This window comes from Acomys minous, assembly GCF_964271855.1.
Source record: "Acomys minous genome assembly, chromosome: 6".
NCBI classification, from domain to species: Eukaryota; Metazoa; Chordata; class Mammalia; order Rodentia; family Muridae; genus Acomys; species Acomys minous.
In genome coordinates this window covers 115,683,050-115,702,925 of record NC_140487.1, presented here as the reverse complement: position 1 = coordinate 115,702,925, position 19,876 = coordinate 115,683,050, and the positions used below count along the sequence as shown (strand labels likewise).

The 19,876-nt window shown below is 52.4% G+C and overlaps 1 protein-coding gene across 3 annotated transcripts in view; it reads left to right on the top strand.

The window, feature by feature from the left end:
- The window catches only part of LOC311600856 (neuroblastoma suppressor of tumorigenicity 1), a 50,030-nt gene that overhangs the window by 27,641 nt on the left and 2,513 nt on the right, over positions 1–19,876 (top strand). The window contains exons 1-4 of one of the 3 annotated variants that reach the window (XM_084787974.1): positions 10,278–10,488; positions 12,539–12,758; positions 19,042–19,235; positions 19,357–19,468. In XM_084787974.1, the coding sequence (XP_084644100.1) occupies positions 19,069–19,235; positions 19,357–19,468 (279 nt within the window). In that variant the 5' untranslated portion in view covers positions 10,278–10,488; positions 12,539–12,758; positions 19,042–19,068. Of the gene's footprint in view, positions 1–10,277; positions 10,489–12,538; positions 12,759–19,041; positions 19,236–19,356; positions 19,469–19,876 lie in introns of those variants that run through there. The other 2 variants (XM_084787972.1, XM_084787973.1) reach the window with 2 other exon arrangements.

The window sequence follows — 19,876 nt, the reverse complement described above, 5'->3', positions numbered from 1 at the left end:
CAGAGAGCATTGGAAGCACAAAGCCTGATCTTGTCCCCGAGGCCCTGCCCCCACCTCAGACGAGCCTTCAGAAAGTTCCAGCTTGTTGGCAAAGGAAAGCATTCTGTTTTACTTGAAGTTTCATTCGAAATTCAAGTCCTCTTGGGGCCCTGGTCTCTTGTGGGTTTGCAAAGCTTTGACTTCACCTCGCCTCTGCCCTTCTGGAACCAGACACAAGGAAATTCATGGGTTTGAGGAGCCAGTGATGGGCACCCAGCTGGGCACAGGATACTAGGGCAAAGCTGTGGCGCCCCAGAAGTAGCCTGTGCTGCCAACATATATAAATATATACAGTCTGAACTTGACACTGTATAATTTGGCCCAGAACAATATGTATTTTGAACTCATTTATGTGAATGACTTTTGCATTCTGAGTGGTTGGGAGCCTTTATTGGGGCACATTTGCTGTCTACAGAAGCGTGCCTTTGTTCTGGGATGTGGCCTCGGAACACTTTGCTGAGCTGTCCCTTTGAGTGAATGTCACCCTCTCACCACTTTCAAAGGGCCCAAGAATGCAGTCCCATAATCCTGCCGCAGGAAACAGACACTAGGGTGAGGAAGATGGCTCTTGTTTTTGCTGTTGGTTCTCAAACCTCTGTTTACATTTTTTAAAATGTAACCAACCCATAATTGCATTTTACTTGTCATGGTTCAATCTGATTGCATTGTTGGAAGGACTATTTTTGAGCCTGTCCAAATAAACTCTGCAGAGTATTTCCACAAGGATGTAGTGCATGGAGCTGGGGCTGCGTTTCTCCGGACTGGTCTGAGACTCAAATGGTTTCCTGTTGCATGCTTTCTAATTGCGTAAATGCAAAGGGGTGGAAGGGAGAAAGTGGAAATTCTAAGTGCTGAAAAAAATGTTAAATTTAGGATAATAAGCTCATCTGGAAGCCATCACCATTTCCTTCAAGTGTGCAGAGCGCACCACCTCAACTCCCAACACCCGTGGATGGCATCAGGACACAAGGTGGTCCTGGGCAGGCACAGGGGAGGTGCTCTGTGTCCAGCAAGCATCTCTGTGTGATAGGACAACAGGGAAGGAGGAGAAGGAAGAGGGCCGATGGGCAGGAGGGAGAAGCAGGGCCGCACAGTAGGAAACTGCAGACCTACAGGCTGCACAGTCAAGCCCTGGACCCAAGAGCCTGCCTCATCCCTCACCTGCTGGGCACAAGCAGGAGGGTCCTAGTCTTCAAACTTCAGTTTCTTCATCTGTAAATGAGACCGGGGAAATTCCCACCCATAGGCTTTGAGGCTCACATGGGTGTGCTTTCAGTACACGCATATAAAAACTGTCTCGGGCAGAGCTGGGGGACACACTCAGTGATGGGTGCTTGGGAAGCATGGATGAGGCCCTAGGTTCCATCCTCGGGACACAGTGTGTATGTGGTATTAGGGGAGATGGTTCAGCTCCCAAGCCTGTCCTCATCTATGAAATGAGGATCACACTGTTCTCTCATGGGATTGCAACGGCAAGTAAGTGTGGGGTACATGTGAACAGTAGGTTGGTTCAGAGAACTCTTAAGACTTGAAATCCAGGGTCAAGTGTGGTACCACGGCACACTCCTGTAATCCCAGCACCCGGGAGACAGAGGTAGACAGATCTCTGGGCTTTTTTTTTTTTTTAAGTTTTTCGAGACAGGGTTTCTCTGTGTAGCCTTGGCTGTCCTAGACTCACTTTGTAAACCAGGCTGGCCTCGAACTCACAGCGATCGCCTGCCTCTGTCTCCCGAGTGCCAGAATTAAAGGCACACATGACATGCGTGAGTGTGTGTGTGTGTGTGTGTGTGTGTATCTGTGTGTTTAATGTGGCTTTTGGGGATCCAACTCAGGTCCTCATGCTTGTGTGGCAGGCTCTTTTCAGACTGAGCCATCTCCACAGCTTCATGGGGTGACACCTTTAAAACCCTTGATATCAAGCCAGCCCAAGCCTTTAATCCCAGCGCTCAGGAGGCAAAGGCTGGTGTAAAACCAAAAACCAAAAAAGAAAAACAAAACAAAAACCCCTAAACATCCTGTCTCTAAAACCACCATTGCTTTAGCATCCATGTATGACTTTTTCTTCTTTTTAAAAAAAAAATTTAATTTATTTATTCACTTTATACCCCATCATAGCTCCCTCCCCCTAACACTTTTTTTTAATATTTCTTTTTTAAAAGATTTATTTATTATGTATACAATGTTCTGCATGCATGCTGCATACCTCCACAGCAGAAGAGGGCACCAGATCTCATTATAGATGGTTGTGAGCCACATGTGGTTGCTGGGAATTGAACTCAGGACCTTTGGAAGAGCAGCTGGTGCTCTTAACCTCTGAGTCATCTCTCTAGCCCTAATATTTTTTTAATTTAAATAATTTATTCAGATTACATCCCAATTGTTATCCCCTCACTTGTATCTTCCTTTTTCCCCCTCCCTCTTTCACCCTATTCCCCTCCCCTAGGCCTGTGACAAAAGGGACCTCCTCCCCCACCATATGATCACAGCCTATCAGGTCTCAACCTGGTAGCCTGCTTCCCCTTCCTCTGAGTGCCACCAGGCCACCCCACCAAGGGGAAGTGGTCAAATAGGGGGCACTAGATCTGAATAGGGGGTCTGTGTTTACTGCATGCATTGTCCTTGGTCTGTCTGCCTGCCTGCCTGCCTTTCCTTCCTTCTTTCCTTCCTTCCTTCCTTCCTTTTTGTTTTTGTTTTTTGAGACAGAGTTTGAGGGTGGCCTAGATCTGCCTGCCTCTGCCTCCTGAGTGCTGGGATTAAAGCTGTGTGTTGTGGCGCCCCGGCTCAAATGTGACTTTCTAAACCCATTATTCCTTATTCTGTGAGACGACTGCCCCCAGCCCCCTCACCCTCCCCACTGCCCCTGAAACAGAGTTTCATAAATAAGTATTCTTGGTGATACCAGAAGACCAAGCTGGCTTCTAACTCACAGAGATCTGTCTGCCTCTGCCTCCCAAGTGCTAAGATTAAAGATGTGTGCTACTGGGGCTGGAGAGATGGCTCAGTGGTTATAGGCACTCTTAACTACTCTCCCAGAGGACCCAGGTTCAAATCACAGCACCCACATGGCAGCTCACAACTGTCTGTAACTCCAAGATCTGACACTCTCACATAGACAAACATGCAAGCAAAACACCAATGCACATAAAATAAAGGCAAATAAAAAATTTTAAAATATTAAAAATAAAAGACATGCAATCCCTTTTAAATACTGTTTTCAAGCCCCTAGAAGTAACTTGCTCTTTCTGTGAATGGTTTTGATTGGTCACTACTGGTCAGTGACTTTCAGTCTGAAGAAAGGCTTCTCCATCACATAAGAGTAGTGGTTCTCAACCTTCCTAATGCTGGGACCCTTTAACACGGTTCCTCATGTTGTGATGACCGCAAAATTATTTTCGTCACTACTTCATAACTGATTTTGCTACTGTTATGAATTGTAAATATCTTTGAGTTTTCTGACTCTTAGGTAACAGGATTATTCAACCTCCAAATGGGTCCAGACCCACAGGTTGAGAACCACCGCTATAGAGCCTCTTCCACTCTCAGCCCAGCACCGGCTCACTGTATAATCAATCATATAACCTCCTGGGACTGCTGGGAGCCCCGTCTCTTCCAGCAGTGCAGATGGGAGGCCGAGCACTTTGTTATGTTACTGTGCAAGAATAGCAAGGCCACATATGTCACCATCCAGAGAATTGCTTTCCATATAGACTGGAGATGGGCTGGGTTTGTCCTCGCACAGTTGACGTGCCTGGAAAATAGAAAGCTTACCGCCCTCTAGACCTTGCGGACCCCTCACTTTATTACAGATGAAACTGGGTTCTGCTTGCCTTAACCTTAAGAAAGCTTACTGTGTTGAATATAGAAACAATTGTAGTGAGTAGATCTTTCCTTCATTTACTGAGACCGCCCCTCCTGAGGGCTGGAAGGTAGTCACAGAATATAAAGCACCCAGCAGCCATGTCTACAAAGGCTTTGTTTCTGCCGCACTGGGACCAAGCCTGGAATATCAAGAGTGCTAGGCCATATTCCACCAGTCAGGGTGGGGTTTGTTGTTATTCTCCCCCCCCCCCACCAAAAGAATTTGTCCAGAGCACAAAAAATGTTAAGGAAACCCCTGCCCTATGGGATATTAGGCTGCCTTTCTGAAGAGGGAGAAAAATTCTTCCCCCCACTCATTCTGGGTCCTGTGGGCCACAGGGAACTCAAAAATGGAAGAAACAAAGGGATGGGCTGAGCGATATAAGAGAGAACTCAGTGCTGGCTGCTTCAGGGTGGGGGCGTAACAGGAGCGTGAGGGTGTGGGACACAGCAGCCCCTCCCTGCCTTGGCATCTTGGCCGTTTGGCATATACAAGCGGATTGCTGCTGGTGAGGCTAATCTCGGAGGCAGAGAACAGACAGTTGCAGGGTTTGTGTTTCCATCTCAGAATCCTTCAGTTTCCCTTCTCTAACCCTCTTCTTTCCACTCTGCTCTCTCGGTACTGGGGTCCTCGCCTCACTTCTTGGTCTCCCACCCTGAAAGACCATCCAAATCTCTTCCGTGAGCTGGAGAGATGGCTCAGCAGGTCAAAGTGCTTTGCTACCCAGTCTGGCAACCTGAGTTCTATCCCCAGAACCCACACTGTGGAAGGAGTGAGCTACACCTGTCTACACACATACACACACACACACACACACACACACACACACACACACACACACACACACACACAGCTTCGCTCCAGCTCTCCAGTGCTGTCTAAAGTGCTACTTCCCATCCTGCTGGAGGACAGAGCTGTAGTCCATGATCCCTCTCCTCTGGCCTGTGCCAAGAGGCCACAGTCAAAATAGATGGGTGGGCTCAAAGTCAGAACATCTGGTTCTGGGCCCACATCTTTCTGCTACTGATTTGCTAAGAGAATGTGGGCTAGTCTTTTTCCTCTGTGGGAAAGGACATGCAAAAAGCCGCTCCTATTTTCTGGGGGGGGGGGGGAGGGGCAGAACTCTGTTTCATGTGTATGATCCTCAGCGGAACCTTTAAAATGTTATTTACTCGCCGACCGAGTTGGCACACAATCTTTTAAATCCAGTACCTTTGAGGCAGAGACAGGTGGATCTCTGATTTTTGATGCCAGCCTGGTCTACAGTGAGTTCCATGAAAGCCAGGGCTACACAGTGAGATCCTGTCTAAAAATTGAAAACAACATTCTTTGTTTCTTCTCAGGGCTAGAAAGATGACACGGAAGTCCAGAGCACCTGCTGCTTTTGCAGAGGACCCTGAGTCAATTCCTAGCACCCACATGGTGGCTCACCATCCGTTGTGCCAGTTCAACAGAATCCCGTTGGTATAATAATGATGCATGTGCCACAAAACATATGTGGTATAAAGGAGGTTTATTGTGGGAAAGGGGGAGGGGGCGATAGAGAGGAGGGTACCCATGACAGAGAGAAAGAAGCAGAGTGAGTGAAACAGAGGGCATAAGAGGCTGGTGGGGTCTTTTTTATCCAGCACACACCTGGTGTGCACCTGGCAGTGGCAGGTTGCTAGGCCCTTAAAAGGCAGGCTATTGGGACCGCCTGTATGCTAAACACCCATGGCCCCTTCTGGCTTCCATGAACACTGCATATGTGTTGTACAAAGACATACTTGCAAGCAAAACACCCATATACAATAAAATGAAAAAAATTTTAATTTATGGCTGGGCATGGTGGCAACATGCCTTTAATCCCAACACTCCGGAGGCAGAGGCAGGTGGATTGCTGTGAGTTCACCACAGCCAGCCTGGCCTACAAAGCAAGTCCAGGGCAGCCAAGGCTAACACAGAGACACCCTGTCTTGAAAAACAAAAAAAAGAAAAAACAAAAAGAAAGACAAAGAAGAAAATGTTTTAATTCATTCTCAATGTCATACATAGATATGCTTTGATCATATTTCTCCCTTCCCTTCCCCTTCTTGCTGAATCCCCTTCTCAGTAGCTTCCCTTCCTATGTCCATATCTTAGGTGTGTGTGTAGGGTTTTTTTTTTGTTGGTTTATTTGTTTTGGTTTTGGTTTTTCGAGACATGGGTTCTCTGTGTGTAGCCTTGGCTGTCCTGGACTCGAATTGTAGACCAGGCTGGCCTCGAACTCACAGGGATCCACCTACCTCTGCCTCCCGAGTGCTGGGATTAAAGGCGTGTACCACCACTGCCCGGCATGCTTATGTATTTTTGTGAACTACTGAATTAAAATTCTTTTTATTGTTTTAATCATCAATGGGGGTGGGAGGCGGTGTGCACCAGACGAGAGGAAGCATCAAATTCCCTGGAGTTATAGGCGCTTGTGAGTCTCAGGACGTAGGTACTGGGAATCAAGTTCTGATGTGGGTGCTGGGTCCTCAGGAAGAGCAGTTCATGCCCAGAACTGCTGAGCCACGGCTCCAGCTCTGACCCACTGAGTGTAAGTATGGTTGCTTATGGGGACATAGGTTGGGCTTCTTACTTGAGCAAGGACAACTTACCAGTGTCAGCACCAAGGACCATGACTTCCTCCCCCAGCACCCTTTAACTGCCTGTACCTCTCAGTTACAGGAATTCACTGATGCACCTAGCTGCCAGATAAAGGAGACTGAGGCTCAGCAAGCTCACCCCTGGAGTAAGGCGAGGAAGCTTTGTGCTGACACCTGGCCTCTATCCAGAGAATCTGACTCCAGCGCCTTTGCTGCGCTGTATATACGAACCTCCCTAAAATAGTTTTCATTTTATGGAGCACGTGCTATTTTCCAGGAACGGTGCCCAGCATTTGCATCCCTTTATCTCCTTCAATCCTGGCTCCTTCTCAGACTCTCACCTTAAACATCACCTCTTTGCCTTGTTTTCTGGAAGCCTCTCAATACCGCTCCCCACCCCCCAGCACCTTACTCGGCCAGCTTAGTTCACACACATACACATGATCCTCCCATCTGTTGACTTTCTGTGGTATCCTCTGCTCTGTTCTTGAGTTTCTGGAGGATTGGGTCTTTATTGGCTTAGTCCATTGTCAGATCCCCAACATCTCATGGTTGCCTGGCATGTAGTATACACAGTAAATATTTGTTAACTGGATGAATGGATGCTAGCCCATGCCCCGACTATATTCTTTTCCTAACTGCAGTAGACAGACTGAGAAGCCAAGGCCAAGCATGGGATAGTTTGCACAGAGCCCCAGACTCCACAAATGATGAAGAAAATGCAGTCAGACCACGCAGGGAGACCTTGACTGTTACACTTAGTGCTTAACAGAGCTGACCAGTCCTGTGGATGTTGGCCTTAGCAAGAAGGAAGGCTTTTGGCTGCTTTCACTCTTTCTCCAGGAGACTGAGGAGGCTTGGACCCCCAAGGAGGCCAAGCTGACAGGATTAGAGGAAACAGCTGGCTCAAGCCCCATGCCCTGCAGGAGGGAGCTCATATTCCCCAGGGACTCTGGAGGGGGGCAGCTCCTAGCAGCCCAGTCACATTCCAGGTCAGTCATTTTCCTGAGCCCAGATGTTTGCTAATGAGCTGGGGAGAGGGGCATTCAGCTCTCAGCTCTGGTCCCCACATTACCTTGGCCCCAAGAGACTGGCCCAGGGCCAGCAGGCTCTGGCCATGAGCCCATGCCCTGTGCCAGCCAGGCCTGCCTGGGCAGCTGGAGCTGTGCTGCCAACCAGGTGCATCTCCTGGAGGTTGGAGACTCTGACTTGACAGGTTCTGCCTTTCCTGCTGGGGCCCCATTATCCTGGATCTCAGGGGTGCAGCATCTTATGGGAGGGGCCCTGAGGCAGCCAAGAGTCTTTTGTTGAACATAGGACCACTGTGTGGGTTGTGCATTCAAATCTAGCCTTTGTCTGTCACTATCAGTGTGATCTGGGGGGTGGGGGAAGGTTATGATGCTTTGTTGTCACTAGTACACTGGGAGCAATGGGATTGTGCTAAAGAGTAGATGAGGTACAACAGTCTGCTTAGCTGGGTATAAAATGGTAGCTGCTAAAAGACTTAAGTCCCTTTCTAGGCAGGTCCCCTGCCCACACTGTAGCTTCTTGTTATCACTGGTCTTCACTAGACAGATGTAACTCAACTTTAAACCCCATGTCCTTGATTAGGAGTCTGGGCCTGCTCTGGAACCTTCCGGTGTTTGAGAGGGTGCTGGCCAAGTGCACTGGCTGGGATTCCAGCCTTCTCTGCTAGCTGTATGTATGGTCAGACAAGCACATTACACCACACGGTTAGCTTCCTGCAGTGTGGGAACAGATTCTTTTCTGTTTGCATGGTTTTTAAATTACATTTATTTATTTCTTATTTTTTCTTTGTGTGTGTGTGTGTGTGTGTGTGTGTGTGTGTGTGTGTGTGTGTGCGCACACGCGCGCACATGCGCCACAGCACACACATAAAGGTCAAAGGACCTCTTGCAGGAGTCAGTTCTATCAGAATGGGGCTTGGGGACTGAACCCAGGTTATTAGTTAGACATGGCTGTCTGTGTCCTTACCCACTGAGCCATCTCACCCACCCCCTGTTTTGTTTGAGACAGGGTCTCACATAGCCCAGGTTAGCTGGTCTTGAGCTCCTGACCGTTCAGTAGGGATTACATGTGGGGATGGGCTTTTACAGACCGTACACGTCTACTTCCATCCTGCCCAAGGTCTGTGTGCATACAGCTGGCAAGCTTTGGCTGTAAAATGGCCTACATATGGTACAGTGCAGCAAGGCTTGTTCCTGCAGCCTATGGTCCTCCAAACCTTAGCCTCTCGCTGGGTAACTTTTTGATGAGCTAAGTAAGCTGTCTCTGAGCCCTTACTTAGCATTTATTTACTAAATGGGGGATAATACTAAAATGAAATGAAATGCCCTCAAGGGGCTGATGGAGGAGCTAAAAGAGAGATTACCACGAAGAGATGTATTCCAGGCTGCAAGGTCACAGCTGGAGGAGGAAGAAGAAGTGTACATCACCTGAGGATGGTGGGAAGGCTGTCTGCCTGGTAGATGAAGGATGCATTGAACGGGAGATGGAGGGAGGGGAGAAAACTCTGGCTGAAGAACAGCACAGCAGCCGTTGGTTTGAAGAGCAGATCCGCCTGGGACAGCCAAGGTGTTATCACTAGGCAACTAGGAGACTTCCTTGCCACCCCCAACCCCACCCGCACCCTCCGTGCTTGGAGACATCAAATGAACAGGGCTGAGTGCAACCGTAACCGTACGGCTTAAATACGTGAGCGTGAGCGTATATGACCGATGCAGATAGCTCTCTAAGTCTCACCATTCTGTTTTATGGTGCCCCGGGCTACCACCTCCAAGGAACAAAAAAAGGGCACAACCTTCTTCCTCTTCTAAGTAGGATGGCCTGGACTTTCTATTTAGTTGACACTGGGCCTTGTGTGGGCACCGCTGGACCCCGTTTATGGGGTGCTGGGGTAGAAGCCGGGACTTCCTGCATGCTAGCTAAGCGTTCTGCTAACTGATCTACATCCCCAGTCCGGAGCTCTCTTCTTACTCCGTTGGAATAGGCTAGACCAGTGCAACCCACCTTACTGCTTTTAGGTAGCTAGCCCCTCCCTCAGGGAAGCCGCACTCTCCCCGCTTCAAGGAGCCCGAGAGAGAGAGAGAGAGAGAGAGAGAGAGAGAGAGAGAGAGAGAGAGAGAGAGAAAGAAGAAGAAGAAGAAGAAGAAGAAGAAGAAGAAGGAGGAGGAGGAGGAGGAGGAGGAGGAGGAGGGGGGGGAGGGAGGGAGGGAGGGAGGGAGAGAGAGAGAGAGAGAGAGAGAGAGAGAGAGAGAGAGAGAGAGAGAGAGAGAGAGAGAGAGAGAGAGAGAGAGAGAGAGCGCGTTTTGGCCTCTCATACTTCTCTAGATGCTCCAGCTAAGTTATTTGGAGGCAACTGAAGGTCAAAAGGGAACACAACCTCCCGAGGGAAGATGGGGGCACAGCTTCGGATGGGCTCCTGGTGCTGGAACACCAATAGGCTGGAGCGCCACACTCAGCAAGTGTCTAAGGCCGTGTTCCCCCACTCCAAGGGTTCGTCCACTATTGTCCCTCCAAGGCCTGGCAAGACCTGACAGCCTAGAAAAGCCAGGCGGAGGGAAATCAAAGCCTGGGAAGCGTCCCGGAGGCTCGCCCGTGCCCTTTCATCTTTGTCCCGGCCGTCGGGGAAGCGGGGCCCGCGGCCTGGGCGCCCCTACTCGCGCGCGGAGGGAGCGGCTCTCGCTCGCCCGCCCTGCCCGCGCGTCCCTCCCCTCGCCGCCGCTGCCCCCGCCCTCGCTCCCTATTTGGAGCTGAGACACCCTGACGTCGGAGGCGCTCGGCCCGCCGCTCCCCCGCGCCTCGCGCCCGCCCGGGGCCGCAGACGGCCAGCAGCGCAGCCCAGCCGAGCCTCACGGGGCCGCTTCAGCCCGAGGACCCCCGGGCCTGCGACCCCCGCGGCCCGCACCCCCCTCCTAGGACACTCAGGAGGACGCGCCGCGCTCCCCGCTGCTACTGCGCGCGGTAAGTCTCGCCTGGGCCCGCATGCAGGAGCGGGACAGCCAGGGTCCCTTTGCTCCCGCGCCCCGCAGCGTCCTCCGAACCCGCAGTTCCTCTTCGCGCTCCGCAAGTCCATGACCCCCGAGCCGCACAGCCCAGCGGCCGGCCCGGCTCCTGCTATCGCCCGCGCTGGAGACGTGGGCGCGGCTCCGGGGTGGCCAGGGGGCACCGGCTGCTTCCCGAGCCGGTCGCCAGCCGCGCCCCAGGGCTCCGTTTCTTGTAGGAGTTTCACCGCCAGGATTGAGAGGGAGAGGGAGAGCGTCGCCCAAAGGGCGCTGGGTAGCGCAGGGTCTCTGGACTCGCGTTGTCCTCTGACTATATCCTGGTCCCTTCCTAGTTGCTGCCCATTCCGGTCCCTGTCTCCCGAGCATCCACAGGTCCCTGGCTCTCCATCGCTCCATTTCCGCTCCCATGCTCTCTCAGGAGTTCTGTCCCTCCCGCTGCCCCCCTCTTGTCTCGATTTTCACTTTCTGTGGGCTTGTGCCTCTGCTTTCGTGTTGTCTCTCTTTTTCTCCCGGTCATTGAGAGCCTCCCTGATCTTCCCTCTCCAAATAAAAGCATCCTGCCCCAACTTCCTAGGCGCGGCTCCCCAGTTGGGCTCTGGCACTACAAAAGACCCCAAACTCTCCTCTTTTCTGCCCCAAAGTCTGGCTGGTGTCATGTGCCCCCTCCACGTACACTAATTTCCCCCACCCCCCGCGCCCGCACGGCAGGGGCAGAGGGGGAGAGGGAGAGCAAGCGTGAGCGCCCGCCCGAGCTAGCTAGCTTTTCCAGGGGCTAGAGCCTTGTAAGCATTCCACCCTAGTGAGGCAGTGTTCACCGCAGGGCTCTGCTGCCGGCCACCTGCCCTCCAGCCGGCTCTGGCTCCTGGGCCAGGCGATGATCTTTTACAAGCGTCACTAAAGGAGGCAGCTGCTAGCCTTGGTCTGGCTGGGGGGTGGGGTGGGGGGGGTGGGGTGGGCGGGCATCAAGGGAGAAGGCCACATTTCCAGGCTTTCCGAGGTCCTTGCCCAGCTGGAAGCCACCAGCTTGCAACCCCAGGAAAACAGCCTGCTGGCACAGGCTAAAAGTGGGGAAGTAAGTTGTCAACGGGCAGCCCCCCAACTCTTTGTCACTGAGCAGCCAGCCTCCCGAGACTCCCACGGATGCTGGAACTGCTTGGGCGGGTTTACGTTGACTTAGAGCCAAAGAAGAGACAAGGCTGGGGCGTTTCCTTGGTGACCCCCACCTCTCTCCACCCTTCCCTGAAAGCCAGACCTCTCTCCTGGGCCTGTGTTTGGAGGGGTAGCCGGTGGAGTAGATGTTGTGCGTTAGCCAAGGGTACAGCCTCCTTAAAGAGAAATTTCAGCTCCTTCCTCCTACTGCCAACCCCAGGGGTCGGAGGCTGTGGGGTGGGCAGGGTTGTTGGTGAGGTCTGAGGGGAACTTCTGTTGAGCAGATGTGTAGGCCCTGCCCCGCAGCAGCCCGTAGTTAGCATACATTTGTTTTGGAGACTGCGGCAGAAAGGTCTGGGCTTCCGCCACCCCCCCCCCCCCGGCCCCCCTACCCCGACTCCTGCATAGAAATACCCAGAGCTGGAAGGTAAAGCTGCCTGGACCTAGGAGATAGGCCTGGGTGGCATGGGACGGACGGATCCTGGGTATCAACCCACCGCACAGTACAGTTGGTTCGCGCTCTGCCCTGGAGCTGAAGAAAGGCAAGCCACCCTGCGGTGCTCCTGGGGTCATGGAATCCTCGTGGCCTCAAGCGGCACACTGGAGCCAGACTCTCCCCAAGGACTCTAGTAAGCCAGATGTTCCAGACTATGCCAACGAGGTCTATTTCACAGGTGGTAAGTGTGAGACTTATGGAGGTGAAGTGCAGGTCACGGACACGGTCTTCAGGAACAGCCCTGCCCCAAAGACACTCATTCTGGGACACCCCCTCTCCCTCAGCACCCAGGAATCCAGAGTCGGGCCTGGCTGATGTGAGCTGGCCGGCCCTCAGGCCTGACACTGCTTTGCCCCCTCCCCAGGAGCATTTTTCAGTTGCACCATTCAAGGAAGTCCCTGTACTCATTCCAAGACCTGGAGGATTGCCCCACCCTGCTGATCCCCAAGCCCAGGGCAGCGGCCGCAAGCAGCACCACACCCTCTCCGCCAGCCGCATGCGCAGTGGGCACCAGACGGAGCCTGTTCTCTGCGTAGCTACGTCCCAGAACGGTGGCACTTTCAGCACCCCTGTCTTTCAAACGGGTAGAGTTTGGTGAGGTCTTGCCTCAGCTTCTGTCCTGGCAACTGGACGTTGTCAGTGACACTTGGCAGCTTGGGAAACCATTCCCAGCCCCATCTTGTTGCTTGCTTATGTTTCAATTCAAGGTATCCCCCTAAATCCCTATCACTTGGCAGATGCCTCCTGGATTGAGAAACACTAAGGATTAAACTGGATCTGGAAGGAGGAACAAGGGCTAGGATGGATCAGGGGCCTGAGGTGACTCCAAGCCTGTGTTCATGGTGGCTTCCTGGAGCTACAACCCCCCAGGGACAGCCTTCCACAAACTCTTCCGTTTAACTCTCACAGCTGCCTAGGGGCACAGCCTCAACTGTTCCCACATCGCAGCTGAGAAAACCTGGTCACACAAATCTTCAGGTGGCTGAGCCAGGATTTGAATCTAGGCCCAGTTGTGGTTGTGGGAGTGGAGGAGAGACTGTGTGTGTGTGTGTGTGTGTGTGTGTGTGTGTGTGTGTGTTAGATTATGTGTGAGATTGTATGTATATGTGTGTGGGGGATAGTGTATATGTGAAGGACATTGTGTGTGTGTGTGTGTGTGTATGTGTGTAAAAGACTGGGGGTGTGTGGGTACAACTTACCTTGATGGAATGATCGTGACTTTTTAGATTTAGCAAAAGAGGATACGGGGAACCAGACATAGTGTTGCATGCCTCTAATTCCAGCACTTAGAAACAGAGGCAAATGGGTCTCTGTGAGTTCGAGGCCACTCTGATCTACATAGTGAGTTCCAGAACAGCCAGAGCTATAGTAAGACCCTGTCTTTGGGGGGCAGGGGGGAGGAAATGGGGGACAGTTGTTCCTTCCACACATCAAGTCACCTCTTTCCTGTATAAAGGGCTTTAGGCTTTAGTGGGCAGTGGTGGTTGGGGTGGTAGCTAAGTCCTTGAGAGTAAAATCCCATCAGCCAGCATTTAGAACACCTGACACAGGTATTAAAAAAGCAGTGATTCGACCAAGGGGACCCTGCCAGCCATGACATTAAGAGGGCTCAGGAGGCCAGCCACCTAACCTGACTAGGCCTTAGAGTCATGTGGGGAAGGAAAGATAGGCGCCTGTTAAGGCCACACCCCTAAGCAGCTTGACCGATTTGATGATTTGATTGGTCTTTGGCAGTTTGCTTTTGCAGGCTAGGTCCTGGGCTTCTCTTCTTCTGCCTTTCCGGTGAGCTCTCAGGGCAGCTGCTGGAGGCTGGCAGGTGTGCTGTGAGCCAAGCCCTGTGTATTCACAACCCCACCCCCTGGCATTCCTGAAGGGCCTTGTGAGTCAAGGGCCAGGGAAGCTACTGTAGTGTTCCCTGTCCCCTTCCTGCCTGGGAGAGGTGGGCAAGCCTCTTTCCTCTTGACCTGTGTGGGATGACTTGGGTCAGCCTGTGAGTGTCACCCTGTGGGGACTTCCTTTCTGTATAAGCAGCAGTTCAGAAAAGGCAAGGCACAGGAGGCCCTTGGGGAGCTGGAGAGATGGTCTACACCTGTCAGAATCTAGCAGTTGCCCTGGAGGGGCTCACCAGAAATATCCCACCCCACCCCACCCAGGTCTGAGACATGGCCAGGGTGGGTGGGCATCTGTATATGATCCACCTGTGCTAAGGATTCCACTGACCCAGTAGGGCACTTTCCTCCTGTTCCTAGACCCCAGGAACCAGGTTCTGCCATGACCACATATATCTTTGGTGAGCCAGGAATGGGGCTCAAGCTCTTGCCTGTGGAGCCAGGTCCCAGATGGGGCAGTGACTAAGCACCAGAGTTCTGACAGAGACAGGAGGGCAGCGCCCAGGGTACCCCAAATCCCACTCCAGCTCCCCCTTCCCTGGCCACCTCTCTCTCCATTGCTTTTGTGTGTGTGTGTGTGTGTGTGTGTGTGTGTGTGTGTGTGTGTGTGTGTAGGTTTTTTTTTCCCCCAGACAGGGTTTCTAAGTGTAGCAGCCCTGGATGCCCTGGAACTCACTATGCAGACCAGGCTGGCCTCGAACTCACAGAGATCCTCCTGCCTCTGTCTCTGTGCACCTTCATGCCTGACCATCTTTTTCGAGGGTAACTGCCAGCCCATCTGATTATTCAGGCTCAAACCTTGGCTTTTCCTGTTGTCAGGACATGTCACCTCACACAAATTCCGGCTGCCTTCGTGTTTCCATCCTTCATGTAGAAAGTGGGGGGAACAGCCTGACCAGAGGCATCATTGTAAGTTGACATGGCAAAGCATTTTGAACAGCGGCTGCAGTGAGGGCCAGCATTTCCTTGCCAGGCTAGAGAGGCGATGGGGCCTCTGGCTGTGATTCCCCTCGGCTTAGCCTTTGCTCCAGCTGTGACCCTCAGCCAGGAGCTCCCTCCCTCAACCTTCACCATTACCCATTTGCAATCCTCTGTTTAACCCAGAATTATGAGATTTTTCAGCCCTCTCACTTGGGCACGTCTGGGTTTCCCCTGTGGGATCTGAGCTTGGCAGGGGGTGAGTGTAGGGCCCTCCTGCTACTTCTGTCTCACTCTTCTCGAAGGCACCTAGAAAGGGGGACCAGCCACGGGGAATGAAATGACCCACAGGGCCCGGGAAGATGGCTCAGTGGTTAAGAACACTGACTGGCTGGGCAGTGGTGGTGCACTCGGGAGGCAGAGGCAGGTGGATCCCTGTGAGTTTGAGGCCAGCCTGGTTTACAATGTGAGTCCAGGACAGCCAAGGATACACAGACAGACCCAGTCTCAAAAATGCAAAAAAAAAAAAAAAAAAAAAAAAAAAAAGAACACTGACTGTTCCTTCAGAGGTCCTGAGTTCAATTCCCAGCAACCACATGGTGGCTCACATGCTCACATGGTGCCCTCTTCTGGCCTGTGGGTGGACATGCAGATAGAGTACTCCTATACATAAAATAAAAATGAATGAATAAATAAGAAAAAGGAAAAAAAGACATGACCCACGGGAGGGCATGCCTCTTGCTGGAGGTGCCTCAGGACAACCTTGGCAGAGCCTGGGTGTTGTTCAGACAGATGACTGACTCCTGTCCTGCCCTGGCACCCTGGCACCCTGGCACCCTGGCACCCGTGTGACCTTTAGGGTAGAAGCTGTGAGAAGCTGGGTGACGTGCTGAAGGCCCAGGAAGGAAAAGTCCAACAGCTGCTTAGACAGAGATGAGCTGAGTTGCTGGCCTGAGAACATAAAAAGGGCAATGGACAGAAGACTAGCCTGCAAGGGGGCACCATGGCCTCCGGGTAGGGCGGGAGGGCTTCCTCAGGGCACCTCTTCTGCCTCCTGACACTGGCCAGCTTTACTCATGATTCCTCCAGGAAAGAGAGCTGGTGCTGGTGGGTGCCTGCTGGATACTGGGACCGTGCTGGGTCTCGGATGCTGGGTGCTGAGTGCTGGGTGCTGTCATAGGAACCTCTCAGTTCTAGGAGGGAGCTGCGTTCTTCCCTTACAAGAGAAGTGGGCTGTGAGAGGTAAACTTTTTCTTTTCTTTCTTTTTTTTCTTTTACCATTTAAAAAAAAGATTTATTTATTATGTATACAGTACACATTAGATCACATGATGGTTGTGAACCACCATGTGGTTGCTGGGACTTGAACTCAGGACCTCTGGAAAAGCAGTCAGTGCTCTTAACCGCTGAGCCATCTCTCCAGCCCCTTTCTTTCTTTCTTTCTTTCTTTCTTTCTTTCTTTCTTTCTTTCTTTTCAAGACAGGGTTTCTCTGTAGGCTTGGTTGTCCTGGACTTGCTTTGTAGACCAGGCTGGCCGGCACTCACAGAGATCTGCCTGTCTCTGCCTCCCTAGTGCTGGGATTACAGGCCTGCACTATCACCACCCGGCTGGTAAACTCTTTCTTATCGCCACACAGTTCCTAAGCTGCAGAATTCTAACACCAGGGACTCAGGGGCAGAGGGGCCAGTCTATTTACTGGTGCTCCAGCTGCTGACGTGGGGAGGGCAAGGGAGATTCCCGGGGTCTGCTCCCAGGTCTTTGACAGGGTGTGGTGGGTTGGGCTGCACCACTCTTCTGAGGGGCATGGCTAACCCTCGTTTTTAATTCCACAGCGGGCACCTGAGAAGGAAGATAACACTAACTCTGTATCTCGCTTCTCCTCAACTTCTGTCAGGTGTGCCTAATAACAGAGCCTGATCTCTGGGCCTGTGACGCTTTGCAATGTTCTCTTATCCTGTTTTGAGGTAGCCTCGTGGTTAACCCCCAGGCTGCTCCTTTACTTTAGCTGGTCCTGACTCTTGGCAGCCACAGTTCCCATCTCTCCTAGTTCCTGATCCAAGTCAGACCGGCGTACCCATCTCCAGACTGCTGCCACCACAGCTCAGATCTCAGTCCCTGTTTCACCTCGCCTGTCACTGACAAGAAAGCGGCAGAGGCAGGTGATATAGCAGGGACTTCCCTGACACAAGCTCGGGGGGCGGGGGTGGCCAGGAACGCTGGCCTTCCATGGGCCTTGGACCTCTTTAGAAGGTCATGGGCATACCTTGGCTCAGGCTACTTCGCTTGTCAGGAGCAGGAGGCCTGCTGGGTGCTGAGGCTGTTGAATAGCACTTAGGGATGTTCCAGATTCCAGCCAGTTCCATTTGCGTGTGCTTGTTCTAAAAGTGTGTGTTTTGCTGTAGATCTTCTGGATGAGTCTAGGATGTGTGGATCATAGCAGGAAGTTATTGGGATAGGGGCACACTGTCACCCCCCTCTGTTCCTAACTCTGTCAAGCTAGGGGCAGAGGTTATCTTCAGAGACCAAGACCTCTGCAGAGAGAAAGGCAATAGTTGGGGAGTAGGGGGTGGGGGGTGGGGGGCAGGGGGGGGCAGCTGCCTGATGAGCTCGAAGGCTGTCTCTCCCTCCCTGTCATCTCACTCTCCAAGCTCACCTGGATTTTCATGGCAGGAACTGCCACCCCATAGTCACCTCCCTGGACACTTTGCAAAGCACCTGTCCCTGACACCCCCATCACTTTCTGGGGGAAGAAAGGTCTAGGACACCACTGTCATACAGAAGACGATCCAGCCTTCCCCATTCCTGGTACCTGGCCTCCAGAAAATTAGTGGGACATGTCCCTGCTCCCTCTGTCCCCTATTCAAGCTCATCCAAGGCCCTCTGGGAACTGAATAAGACACAGTTCCCAGCTGTCTGAACCTATCAGAACCACCCTTGAAAAGTGTGAATCCCATCTCAGCTGAGAGCTTTCGCACTGTAAGTCCCTAGGAGATCCCAATACATTGTCAAGTTTGATTGTTTGTTTTGTTTTTTGAGACAGGGTTTCTCTATGTAGCCTTAGCTGTCCTAGACCAGGCTGGCCTCGAACTCACAGCGACCCGCCTGCCTTTGCCTCTCAAGTGCTGGGATTAAAGGCATGTGCCACCACGCCCGGCTCCACTGTCAAGTCTGAAATGTGGAGAAATGAGGCTTAAAAGTCCAGGGTCACAAAGCAGTAGATAAAGTTGGGGGAGGTGGCAGAGGTACCGCTCTGCGCGGAGCCTTTGGACCCAGACTTGGTCCTGCACCGCCATCTTGTGGCTGACTCTGGAATTTAGTATCTTACTCCTGAAGCAGAGACTTTGGTAAATGGTGCCCCCTGCTGGAATCGGGGTTAAGATTCGGCTGAAGGTAATGACGTGTGGGCATCTCTGGTGGCTGAGCACCCTGGTGGGGAACCCTGAGAAGAAACATGTCTGTCTGAGTGGCCTATGGTTGAGTAGCAATGTCTTTTTAAGGAGGCATGGGCAAGGGCCAGGCTCCTCTAAGGCTGTGAGCAAAGGATCACTTGGGGTTTTATGATTTGAGGGATCCACCCCAGAGCTCTTGCACAAGCTAGGAACACACCATGCCATCGAGGCACACTCCCAGCTGGACACTAGTAACTATCCCATCAAAGACCATTCAGTCTCCCCAGGGAGGTCGGATGCAATGCTATTTATAGCTGCTTTTTATGGTTTAGAGAGAAATGGGTCATCCAAGATGTATTTGGAGCTAGGCATGGTGCTACCTGCCTGTCATCCCAGCAACAGCAAGGTGGGATCAGGAGGATCAAGAGCTCTACGTCATCCTCCAATTCAGACCTACCTTGAGGCCAGCCTGGGCTACATGAGACCCTATCTCAAAAAAAAAATTAAAATTAAAAAAGAAAGAAAGAAAGAAAAAGATGGTATTTGTTTGTCTGAGGAGAGTTGGCCTTGAACCCTGGGGTCAGAGCCCATGCTTGGAACCCACCTTGCTTCCCCCCCCCCAACTTAGCCTCCCAGGCTAGACTGTGCCTCACTTGCCACCTGTGCTCAGTTCCAGGGCTCTAGAGGTCACGGCACAATGCTTTGGGTCCTGGTGGGGGCTGTCCTCCCTGTCATGTTGCTGGCCGCCCCGCCACCCATCAACAAGCTGGCCCTGTTTCCGGATAAGAGTGCCTGGTGCGAGGCCAAGAACATCACACAGATTGTGGGCCACAGCGGCTGTGAGGCCAAGTCCATACAGAACAGGTGGGACTCTGGGGGAGGCAGAGGGTGAGGGCAGGGGCCCAGGGAGGGGTCAAGAACATCAGGACTGCCCACCCCTGCCTCCCTTCTGGAGGCCTGTGCTCAGTGACCTCTCTTTCCACAGGGCGTGCCTAGGACAATGCTTCAGTTACAGCGTCCCCAACACCTTCCCACAGTCCACAGAGTCCCTGGTGCACTGTGACTCCTGCATGCCGGCCCAGTCCATGTGGGAGATTGTGAGTACAGCCGCCAATGCCTGCAATGCGGCAGGAGGCCGTGGGCATTCATCAAGGCCTCGTCATGTGTGTGTGGGGGCCGCAGGGTTCCATTGGGGTCCAAGCTCTGGGGCTGCCCAGTCTGATACCAACCTGTAGATGATTCCAGATAATCTTGAGGCTCTGCCCCTGTCACAGACATCATAGTCCTTCCGTCTTCTCTCACTATTACAAGCTAACGCCAAAATCTCTGCCCTGCTTTGCTGGGCACATCCCTGCTGCTCTGACTCAGCAGTCTCCCCGCACTACCTTAAACTCTCCCACCTTCTTCCATAACTTGACACCACCAGCCTGCCTCACTTTACCCTTCCTTCCCTGCTCTGTTCCTTTCCACCCCAGGCTCTTTGCACATGCTCTTTGCGTTGCTCT